At 41.3% G+C, this 12,181-nt stretch overlaps 1 protein-coding gene across 5 annotated transcripts in view; it reads left to right on the top strand.

Annotated features, from left to right (window-relative positions):
• The window catches only part of KIFAP3 (kinesin associated protein 3), a 109,410-nt gene that overhangs the window by 23,146 nt on the left and 74,083 nt on the right, over window positions 1–12,181 (top strand). For all 5 annotated transcript variants that reach the window (XM_075003023.1, XM_075003022.1, XM_075003018.1 and 2 more), the window contains exon 10: window positions 846–1,008. In XM_075003023.1, coding sequence (XP_074859124.1) covers window positions 846–1,008 — 163 coding nt within the window. The remainder of the gene's footprint in view (window positions 1–845; window positions 1,009–12,181) is intronic.

Below are 12,181 nucleotides of genomic sequence, written 5' to 3'. Positions count from 1 at the left end.
GACTATAGTACTTTTACAAATGTCACCAGTATGGCACAAACAGTTTTCTTGCTGTTTGTGTTCGTTCTCCGCATACTTATGACTGAAGGGTATTCATAGGATAAAGGCCTAATGGGTTCAAACTACTTTATATACACTTCTTATGATCAGTAATGGCTGAGGGAAGTAGCTCAGAAGATGGTGAAGAAAACTTTCTGAAATCTTGCCAGTCAATGATCAGATGTCTTTTTTTTCTCTTTTTTTTGGGGGGGGGGCGCTGTTAAAGGGGGGTATGATATCAGCAACCATCATGGATTCATTCATTCATTCACTTGTTCATTCCATTCTGTATTCTTAGTGATCCACATTTCAAGAGCAAGTTCATTCTTCTGTTACATTAAACTATATGGCAGCATTTCTGGGAGTACATCCCAAATCCTGCCAAGGAACTCATTCAGACATGCAGGGAAAGGTTTCATGCTCCTTGGATAGTGATTTTGTGTCTGTTAGATATCTGCCTAACTTCTAATGGAGATCACTCACTCCAAGGCTGTGGTTGAATTAGATCCCTGATCTGCAAGTGGATTTCTGTGCCATTCACGCTCAAGATCTCCCCTCATTCATCTGAGACTCCAGAGATGGATAACTGTTAGCTCAATCTTCCTTTAAAAAATCGTAATTAGGCAACCAGTCAGAAAATTTTAGCCTCAAAGGGCAAACTTTTGGAGAATGGAGATGCTATGGTAACTTTAACTATAGACTTTGCTTGTGTTTTCATTTATAAGTCGAATTTTAAGAATACTTGCAAACAAAAGCTACAGTTGAGTAGGTTTTGGGTTTGGTGACTTCTCATGCTTCTCATACAGGTTGAAATGGATATTATTGAAAAACTGGTGAAAATGGTACCATGTGAACATGAAGACCTCCTGAATATTACCCTTCGACTTCTACTGAACCTCTCCTTTGACACAGGCTTAAGAAACAAGATGGTCCAACTTGGGCTTCTCCCCAAACTCACTGCCCTTCTAGGTATGTTTTCTTTTGCCCCCTGCAGCCCTTCAAGCAGTGTCCAGCATTGTTGTTGTTGAGCTGTTGTCAGCCCCTTCCTGTGGAAGAACAAAGTATCCCCTTCCCTCAGAAAAGCAATTGATAATCTTTTAATCAAAAATCTCTTGCCACTGGCAATCCACTTACTGCTCTGTCTCAAATCTTTTGGAGGAACATTATCAAGAAGCTTTTAGTAAGTTAGACATGTAAGTCCTGGTGTCTTTCTGACCCTGTTTAATTTGGTTGTATTCCTGGATGTGAAATGGAGACTGCACTGATAGCATAGGACTGATGACCTTTAGATGGGGAATAAAGATGTTGGTGTCCCTACTACTCTAGCTAGTGCAGTGGTGCCTACACTATGGGGTGTGCTGGAACAATGTTCAGGGGAGCGTGACAGGGCCTGGGCTAGTCCCCACAGAGGATGTGGAGGGAGTATCACCCAGCTCCACTTTGGCCCCAGCCACAGCCTTAGCCCCACTCTGGGCACTGACCACAACCCTGCTCCAGGCTGCTGTTGCATTACCAGTAATGGGGAAGGGGCATGCCAGAAAAATTTGGGAACCACTGCGGTAGAGCTGTCAGCTAGTCTGTTTGGTAGTATTGACCTGATCTAGCGTTGCTAACTTACTTGTGGATCTTAACAGGAGTTGTTCTTGAGTGGTTCTGTTCCTTTTTTTCTCTCTGAGTGATACCATTTGTTAGTACTGTCAATGACTTCTCTGTCCTGAGAGCTGCATTTTGCAGTGTTCAACAGGGTACAATCTAGGGGTGGTTAAAAATGGGTGGGTTTTAATATGTGAGGACATCCAACTCCAAATGTCATTCTCTTATGGTAGAGTAGTTAGATATTTTCTTGGTGCCTTTACGCAGGAATGTGGCCAGAGCTAGCTGCCTGAGAATCAGGTGTGATAACACTCAATCAGTGCTTGCCACCTGGAGGAAATGGCCCTGTATATCAGAGCCTTTGAGGGATGGCTGTGCCCACCATTTGTTGCTAAGGCTTGTAATCTGGGGGTCTTGTTGGATTCCAGGTAGCACTGATTGCCATGAATGTGTTTTGTTGTCACAGTGAATAACCATAGGTCCATTTCTATTAGATGTGAATCTCCCCACACTTATGTCAATTGCAGGTTGAATTGCCATAGTGCACATCATATAGAGTTACACCTTAACACCGCTTGGAAATTGCAGCTAAGAGCTTAAAATGTTTGCCACTTACTAGTGACATTTTGTCATGGGAGCACTTAGGCTATCAGTTTATTCCTAGGAGATGTTTATAGTAACGTTCTTACTTGATGGACTTTGGGTCCTGGGTGGTTGCTGGTGTTTTTCCCAACAGATGGAAGATTCTCAGGCTACAGAAGTCAAAGAGGAATTGAGTGGCGGGAACGTCTGACCGAAACACTTTTCATTGGTGTGAAGCAAATGGAAAAATAAAAAGGCACAAGGAACAGCATTAGCACGTCAGGCTGTATTGAAAGGATACCAGTGGCTTATAGAATCATAGAGATGTAGGGCATGTTGAAGTTGTTGTCAGCCTCCTGCACTGAAACAGGCCCAAGTAAACTTCGATCGGGCCCGACTGCTATTTGTCCAGCCTGTTCTTAGAAACCTCCTAATGATGGGGATTCCCCAGCCTCCATTGGAAGCCTGTTTCAGTGTTTAACTAGCCTATAGTCAGAGGTTGTTCCTCATATGTAATGTAATCTCCCTTGTTGCAGATTATACCCATTATTACTTCTCCATGGAGACCAACTGTTGAGTCCTCTTTATAACAGTTCTTAGCACATTCAAAAACTGTTATCAGGTCCCCCTCTCCGTCATGTTCTGTCAAGAGTAAACATGTCGAGTTTTTTAACTTTTTCTCATAGGTCCAGTTTTCTCTCTCCATTTGTCCACATCTTTTCTGTAATTGGAACATACAGAATCCACAACAGCTGCCTTTTTGGGACATCTAAGAAATGCAGCTTGAACTGAATGCAGGAGGTTTTTGTACTAGTTTACAGTAGAATGAGATCTAACACTGCAATCCTTAATCCTGGATGAGAATGTCAGTGATTAAAATTATTTCCTGCAAGTAATTAGCCAGGGTTCTGAGTAGAGCTGCATAGTTTGTGCTGAAGCACACACTGCTTCTGGACCTGAGCTCACTTTAATCTATCTAACTCAGGTATGTCTGCACAAACCAGGGTACAGATAACATTTTAATTTATAATCTGGGGCAGGAACCATGTTCTGTGTTTGTACAGCATCTAGATGCTACTGTAATGCAAACAATTTGTCATGATGCACAAAGTGTTGTTCTGAGATACCACAGCTCCTTAACCTGATGGAACCAGAGCTATGGTCATCACGTATGCATCTACTTTTTAATGTTTGTATCTGGTGCAGTTTATGGGGTTGAAAATACTATTTTATATTTGGAAACCATAACTAAAATACTATGGCCTATTTCCCTATGCCGTCTGGTAGTTCTGGAATTCAGTAGGATATCCTAGGTTGGGTAGCTGTAATAAACACATCACTGTGCGTCACTGCTGAGTGAAAATTGGCTAGCTGGACTTCTGCATTCAAGAAGCTGTTTAATGCATAAGGGCTAAATACCTCTCTTATCCTGGTTCCTGTAATTGCATATTACTCAAGTAAATAAACTTTGGTTTACTTTTGCAGTTCACCTTCAAGTGCTAATGCAGCTCAGCAGCTGTTGACAAGTTAACCATATAGGTTTGACCACCACAGGGTCAAACTTGTCAGTTGATCAGGCTACTGCATTTTAACAGTCATGAATCTCATGCTTTCAAGGTTTTAGCAATGGGTGTGAGAGGAGAGCATGAATTAGGTACAGTAGGCTTTTAAGGAGGAAGTTGAGGTTGCAGGTGGGTAATGGACAGGGATTGCAGCCATATATATATATATAATATATATATATAGATGGGGGATGAGGTGGCGAGTTGTTTGATATTGTAGCAAAGGAGGTCTGCAGGGTGCTTGACTCCCTCCCAAGCCATTCAGTAGCATGGGAGCAAAAGTGGAGAAGTCTGATGTTAGGCATGTGCCAAGTCCAGGAGTTGGTGAGATGGACTCTGCTATGAGATGAGGGAGACAGAGTGAAGGGGTGCTGCACGTGAGCTAATGGAGAGGACAGGCTGCTGTAGACCCTGAAGGAGAAGGATTATTCTTTGTGTTCCCTCTCTCACATATGAGCTGTTTCACTGCAGAGTAGGCGCATGGGTGGTGGGCGGTTCCCTGCTCTTGTGCAGCCTGCCCCTTTTATCTAGTCTTGCAGTTTGGAATCACTCCTGGTGCTGGCTTCCACATATAGCTTTGCTAGTCAGCAGCAGTGTGAAACTGAGCTTGTTGCTTTCTGTGCTGCCTGCGTGTTCTATAGAGGTGAAACCCAACTGCTCTTCCTATTTACGGTGTGCTTCTGAGTTATTGGTACAGTGAAGTACAGTTAAGCTCGGACTCTGACTTGGCTCCTTTCAGGAAAGTTCAGACTCAGATTGGTTGGCCAGGAGCCAGGGCAGAGGCACAGGGGCCACCCTGATCTGTTTGGGGTTCCCTGGCACAAGTGGCACAAAAGGAATATGGCCTGAGACTTGGCTGATTTTTGTACAGTCAAATTAGTATGGGTCTTTTCAGTTGTTAGACTTCTTGAAATCCCTGTGGTGCCGTTTGTACCAAGTTGGGGCAGGTATCACACTCTTCTGATAAGGATGGCACAGGTAGTTATATGTTTGTCTCTGTCATTAGTAGTGCGTGTGCTTTCAAAAGTGTTTAGCTGTTGTGAACTTGGCAATAAATACTGCCACTATGTCCATGAGAGGAGAGGGCCAGGCAGAGCAGAAGCAGTGTTCTGCCAGTTCTGTGTCATGGGAGGCTGCTCTGGGAGCTCCCCGCACTCATGTCTGAAGTATGGCTGGTGTATCTGCTACCAATATATGAACTGGCTGTCAATTGTCCCCTACAGAGAGGAGCCACAGGCAGCATGGGAAGCGCCTGCAGTAGATACTGTGCAGGTACTTGGAGGGCGGATCTCCTCTACGTTCACTCTGGCTGAGTGCAAAGAACAGGGTTTGGTCTCTAGCATGTAACATTCATTCCCTTGGGCTATAGGGTGAGGCCTACATTTTCAGAAGCATGTAATAACTTTGCATGCCCCATTTTTGTGGTGCTCAACTTGACACCTGACAGGGGCCTGGTTTTTTCAGAGAGCCTGTGCCCAGCACTTTTTGAGACTCAGGTCCTGTTAAATTGTCTAAATTTAGACACTCAAAATCACTAGTCACTTTTAAAAGTCTCGGTCTGACTGAACATGAGTAATTGTAATAAGCTGAAAAATTAGTGAGTTACTGACAGTGCTGGAATTAGAGCTGCAGTAGTTAATAAGCCATCGCTAGCCTCATCTCAACAAATGGCATTCGTAAGTAATTGTGCTAGATGCAATTTAAGTAGTTTCCTTCAAATTTTGACTTCGTAATATAGAATAAGACACAGTCAGCAGCTATATATAAGGTTCATATTGGGGAGTTGGAGTCTAAATGTCTCACCTGCAAGACAACTTTGTGATTCCATTTTAAAGGAATTTAAGACTCATAATCTCATGTAGAATCTCTAAGCACATGGCCGTGTGCTGGGTTGTTTGAGAGGATATTTGTTTGGTGAGTATACTATTCCACTATAACAGAGTTTCCATGTTTCCTGGGTACAATGATCAGATCAAGCCAAATTGGTTTTAGGGGTGGTTTTTCAACTAAGGAGCACGATCCGTTCTTGATCTAGGTTTCATACTAGTTTTCTAGATATGAAACCATTCTCTGTGCTCTGGAGCTCTTATGTCAACATGCTGTGAGAAACAGGGTCATCTACTTTATCTTAGGAAGTCCACTAGGGTTCAATGATGATTTGACCTCTTTTTGAACAAGGCATTCTGGTTTTTCCTTTGTGTTGGAGATGGCCAGAGTGGTTCACATCAGGCTACAACTTTAATGAGCTTTGATCATTCTGAAGACAAGTATCGCTTCCTTTGGTTGTCATGGCTGGTTTCCTTGACAGATGTTCAGGCAATTTCTTGCTGTTCAAGGGCTTTCTTGAAATCTTCTGTGGTGATCTGATGTTTTTCCTTGTTGAATACATAAATTTTAATGAGCAAAACAAAGAAGAGCTAAAGAGTCACATTTTATCTTCGATGACAGATGCATGATCCATTACACTGTTATGGTGTTTAAAAATTCCAGAAATAGCTTGTTTTCTAATTAACAATGGGTTGTGGAGTTTTTAACCAGTCTATTGCTTTTATGAAGGTTTCTTTTAAGAATGTTTAAAGTAGATGTTTTCTCTTTATGAGTTGGCTTAGGCTTTTTGTAGTGAACTTATTTATTATGGAGCTTCACACATCTGTTTGAGAAAGTAGCTTCTTATAGGCTACTGCAGTGTTTTTGCACTTTTAATAGGTCTCCTTTTATCGTTTAAAGAGGCATACATTTTCCTACCTGATCAAGTGAGCTAACAATAGAGGTCAGATGTGGCAAAGACCATAACAAAAAGCACATGTCTAGCTGTCACGGTGAGGTAAAGTCATATCGGGATTGCTTGAAGTTATTAATGGCAGTAAAATTTATGCTTCCTCCTGTTTTCCCAATTAAATTGAGAAACCTTTTTTCCTAAGGTGGCTCTGCAGCAGCTGGTTCCAATACATAGTGTGTGAATGTTGCCTGGGGTGTCTCCATTTCTTTATAGTGGAAGCTGGCTCAAGCACATTAAGTAATAGTTGAGCTAAAGGGACCAGTCTGTTGGAAAGCAATAATTATTAAGGGATTTCTTTTGCAAGTGTTTTTTTTATCATTTATGATGTGTATGGCCAAGGTTTTCAAAAATGAGAGTTTCAAGTTAGGCTTCTAAATCCATATTTAGGTGTCTGAATAAATGGCCTGACTTTCAATAGTGCTGAGAACTAGCCCTGTCAGCCAGTAGTAATCATGCCCCAAAATGCATTTTTTCAGGGTTCAAACTGTTCACAAATTTTGGTTTGAATATAATGAGTAGTTTCACCCAGGAAATAATTAAAAAGAAAAGAAAAGTTAGCACTTTGTTCTGACCATTTTTAATTGTCGTTTGACTTCTGTGTTTCAAAATGGTGTTCCATTTTGAACTTTGGCCCATTCAAAAAATAAAATCATGGTTGAGAACCTCCCCCTCATCCCTGACCCCAAAAAATCTAGTTTTTGGATTTGGTGAAAAAAATTGGAAACAATTTGTTTCATTTGGAACTTAGCTATATTTTGTCAGGGGATATTTTCATTCAGCCTCTGAACTGAAAAAAACAGTTATTTGTTTAGGTCTACTGAGCATATATCTTCAGCTGACTTCAGCAGGATATGGGGCTCAAAGCACATTAAATAAATAGCCTGGTTTTTAAAGACATCAAAATTTTAATTTAGGAACCTAACTTTAATGCTGAAGCTTTTGAAAATCTATATGTAAAATTGTCAGTGTAAAGTATCAAAATGGTGTTTAACGTTGCACTGTGAAAGGCATTTGAGGCTGGCATCAACGTCTTTGATTTTATAATACAGTGTGCACTCAAGCCTCTTTAATCTCCAGGAAACATAGTTTTCTACATTACAGATTTTTTCAGGATAGGGGACCTTGAGGGGGTTTGGGGTGGAGCGCTCACCTGGCACTCTGCTTCTGGGGATACACGTGGTCTCTCTCTCCTGCTGCTCCTGTGGTGGATGGGAGAGGTGCTCTCCAGCAGAGCTGCTTCCTCCTCCTTCCCTGACAGTCAGTACTGTGAATGTTTCTGCACAAGGGACACCTAAAGTACAGAGGTTACAGTGTACGTGTTCATCAAAATCACTCTGCTTGCTGACAGTGAATAAAGGAATTGTCAAGAAAGTGTCCATGAAATTCATTGCGTAGTTGGGTTTTTTGTTGTCATGAGATGCACATTCTCCTAATGGGCAGAGTAGTGATGTTGTTCCGAGGGAGAGGCTTTGTGACTCAGTACCTTGAGAGGTACTTTTGTCAAGAAGACCTTAAGAGGCTTCTGGGTGCAGAGGTGGCCTTCCAGGAACCTCAGAAGGGAGTATTTGGATGAGTTCCACAAGAGAGATGAGTCTGGGGATCCTGCACTGGAAAAGGCCTGAGAACCCTCCTTCACATCCATTAGAACTTTAAAAGGCACTTTGAGGAGGAGGAGAATTTGACACCACACATCTGAACATGGAAAGAGGAGAAAGTTTGCTGTCTTTCCCCTCCAGAGTTCCCCATGCTCCCTGCTCCTGTATTGAAGAGCAGTTGCAGAGTCCTCCTCCCTCACAGCAACTCAAGCATGCTTTGTCTCTTTACACTCCATTTAGCTTTATCAGTGTTTTGAAAAAAGATTTCGGTCTGATTCAAGGAGAAAATCATTCTTGTACTTTAAATTATATTTTCATACGTGTTGGCTTTTGGATAACAACAGAGGCAAGAGTTGAAGTGGAATATCTGTCGAGTCACTCAGTTCTCTGCAACAGAAACAACGGAATTGTAGTTTTATAGTAAACAATTTCTGTATTTCCCAGGTCTTTGCTTCTTTTGTCTTAAGCCCTGAGCCCACAAATATGCATGTGCTTATCTTTCTGCTGGTGTGTAGTCCCAGTAAGGAGCATTTGCAAGGTGAGGGACTTTTTCTATATTCTAAAACTGATTGCCAGATCTGTAAGAAACTGTCTCCCTATCCCAGATAATTGGTAGCCTATTTTTGTTTTTAGGAAATCCCGCATTCTCCTTATCTTTGCAGTGTTGTCAAGCTGTTCTCTCCTCTTCCAAAGTGTTTCCAGAGAGAGCCTTTATGTTATCAGTAGCAGCTGATTGCAATTTAGTGTTGTGGGATGGCAGTCTTTTTACCTGGGAGACCTGAAAGTTCTACCAATAGATCCAGTGTCAGTTTCATTTTAGGTTGGGCCATTCAGATCAACAACCTGAAACTTAAAAACTTCATACAAAAAGTAGAAACTAGGCCAAATTATGAAGAATTTTTATATATGTACATGAAAAAGACAACCAATTCAAGCATTTTAGGTACAAAACTAGAAGATGCAAATGAGATTCAACTTGCTAAGAACATAATGGGAAATAAGCAAATATCTTACAAATATGTTGGCAACAATTGCCAAAGTATTTTTTTAAAAAAACTTTGCTTGTTTTTTCAATAAAAAGGTTAACAGTGATTGGATGACTAACCTAGTGAACATCAGTGGAATTGTGGGAGGATCTAAGGCTGATATAAGGAGAGGACAAGTTAAGAATTAGACATGTTAGATGTCTTAAGGTTGGCAGGGTGTGATGAAATACTACTTAGAGTATTCAAGGAACTGGCTAAAGAGATCTCTGAGCCCTTATTGAGTTTTGAAAGATAATCCTGGAGGACAGGAGAGATCCCAGAGAGCTTGAAAAAGGTACTATATTTTCCAATTTATAAATGTAGGAGGACAACGAAAATTATTACAGGCTAGTGAGCATAACTTTGTTACTCGTCACCTTATTATCTTCTTGATACTAACAAAATGATCAGTTGATTATTTGCTCAATTATCTTTCTTGTATCAGTCAACATGTCAGGACTAAATCATGTCAAACCAACCTAATACCCTCTTTTACAGGATAAAAAGCCTTATGACTAGCAGTGGAAGCAGTACATGTAACATATTGTGAAATTACAGAGTACTGCTGTACTTTTGGTATGGCCTCACATGACCTTGTGAACAAACTAGGGGAATATTGCATAGACTAACCTACTATAAGATTGGTGCAAAATTGGTTGGAAAAACCATACTCTCAGTATAATCAGTGGTTCATGGTCAAGCTGGAAAGGGCATATTGAGTGGGGTTTACATAGAGATCTGTCCTGAATCCAGTTTTGTTCAATGTCTTCCTAAGTAATTTGGATAATGTCGGAGTACACTTAGTTTGCCAATCTTAGCAAGTTGGAAGGGATTGCAAGTGCTTTCAAGACAGGATTTCTTGCCTGGTCTTTAGAATGTACATTAATTACATAGGCTGCATCTACACTGTGAGATAAAATCGAATTTAAAGGAGATGGCTCGATATGGTAAAATGTCACCGTCTTCACTGTAAATATCTTTAGCTTGAATTAGTGAGTCTTATAACAAAACCGATAACAAAATGTTGATATGATGGGATGGGTATAGCATCAGTTTCAAATTTCCTAAAAAGGCTAGTGTGGAAGCACCAAGTCTTTAATTTGAATTTATTAGCTTACAGAAGTGTCCTGTATGTATCCCACAAAGCTATGTGGTGACCCTCCACATATGGCCGCTTCCTTCTCCGTTCTTCTCCATCCAGATGCACAGGAAGAAGGTCATAGGAAACCTGCGAATTTTTGACTGACTTAGAATCTGAATTTGAATTCTGCAGTGTTTAGGCCTGAAAATGTAAAGGTCTGGACACACAGCTGATGGAACTGGGTGGAGGTGGACAGAGCTGATAGCACAGCTGCCCACCACTAGGCCAATGTCCGCAGAGGATGTGCGGCACAGGGAACCCAGGCAGGTTTGGGGGAGGAATAAGGCACAGCTGCTTGCCGTCTGCAGTGGGTGTGTGGCTGACAGAATCGAGTGGGGGTGGACAAGGCTGATAGCAAAGCTGCCTGCTGCTACGCCAACATCTGCAGAGGATGCACAGCTCAGGGAGCCCAGGCGGGTTTGGGGGAGGGATGAATTCACTTACTGGGTGCTCTGAATTATGGGGCAGTGCTTTGCATTCTGGGATTCTAACGTGAAGCACCCACAAGCAACAGGGACTAAGGCACTGTGGGATACATACCCACAATGCACTGCTCATGCTGTCAAACTTGCGTAGGGTAATGAGGATGTGGAACCTCAACATGGAAAAATGATGGGTCGCATTTCAAGGTTTGTGGACACTTAAATGTGAATTCATATGAAGAAGGTTAAAAAATCAAATTTATCTCGTAGTGTAGACGTAGCCGTAGATTACTTCTGAGTTTCCAGTTACCACTTTGAGGGTTGACAGATTCTTGCCCTAGCCTCAGTCCCAATATTTAAGTTATTCTATAGCTGGGAGCCCTGATGTGTACAGTTGAAATATTCACCCTATAGGAACTCTGCATAGTTATATCTATAGTTTATAAATACGTTTAGCACAGTCATAAACAACCCTCAGATTAACAAGATAGGAAACATACATCTGTGTTTCACACTCCTTTCTTTCTAGAACAACCTAAAATGTTATCCATCATATTCCTCATCATTATCATCTTCTTCCTCATCACAAGTGGCTCTCATTTTGGTATCCCTGAAACATTACATACGTTTCTCTTCTCCTACTGCCCTTAGACTGGGATGCCAGTTTTATAATATGTTATGCTGACGTTTTTGGATGCATAGTCAGTAGGGAATGTATTCTGTTCTGTCTATTTGTATTTCCTTGCCTTACTAATGGTGAAATGTCTTTTCCCTAGATGTCAGTATATCATTGATCTCAGCTTATCATATACATCAATTAATTACCATGGCTCCTTTTGGGGTTAGGTGTCGCATTTGTTATTTCAGTCCTAACCCTTTATTCCATCTGGTCTTAACCCGTTATTTTAGAATTTTCCAAGTTCTGGTATACCTGTTTAAGTTGAGGGCATACCTATGCCATGTAAGTCTGCTTTCCCTTATCACTGTCTGTCTACGAAAGGTCCTGAATAAATGCAGATTGACTTTGCTTTTGAGGTGAAAGCTCCCAGATGTATGTGAGCCAGCTGTGTTATCTGGGTGAGAGATCCCAGACATGGATATGCTGACTTTGCCTTAGCTCAGCATACAGGATGTGACCTGTAGGTCTTCTACCAAACGGTAAACCTGTAATAAAAAAAAAGTAATCAAAAACATAAGGAAATAAGAAATATATAAGAAAATATATGTAGGCAAGGAAGCAGGTTAGTCCTCCTCAGATCAGAATTACTGGAGAAATGGTCAGAATTAAATAGGATGAAATTCAATAAGGATAAATGCAAGGTACTGCACTTGAGGACGAATAGTCAGTTGTGCAAATACAATATGGAAGGTGACTGCTTAGGGAAGAGTACTGCAGAGGAGGATTTGGAGAGTGCAATGGAGCACAAATGAAATGTGTCAACT

The sequence above is a fragment of the Carettochelys insculpta genome, chromosome 9 (assembly GCF_033958435.1).
Source record: "Carettochelys insculpta isolate YL-2023 chromosome 9, ASM3395843v1, whole genome shotgun sequence".
In the NCBI taxonomy this organism is placed as follows: Eukaryota; Metazoa; Chordata; order Testudines; family Carettochelyidae; genus Carettochelys; species Carettochelys insculpta.
This window is presented reverse-complemented; position numbering and strand designations above follow the sequence as displayed.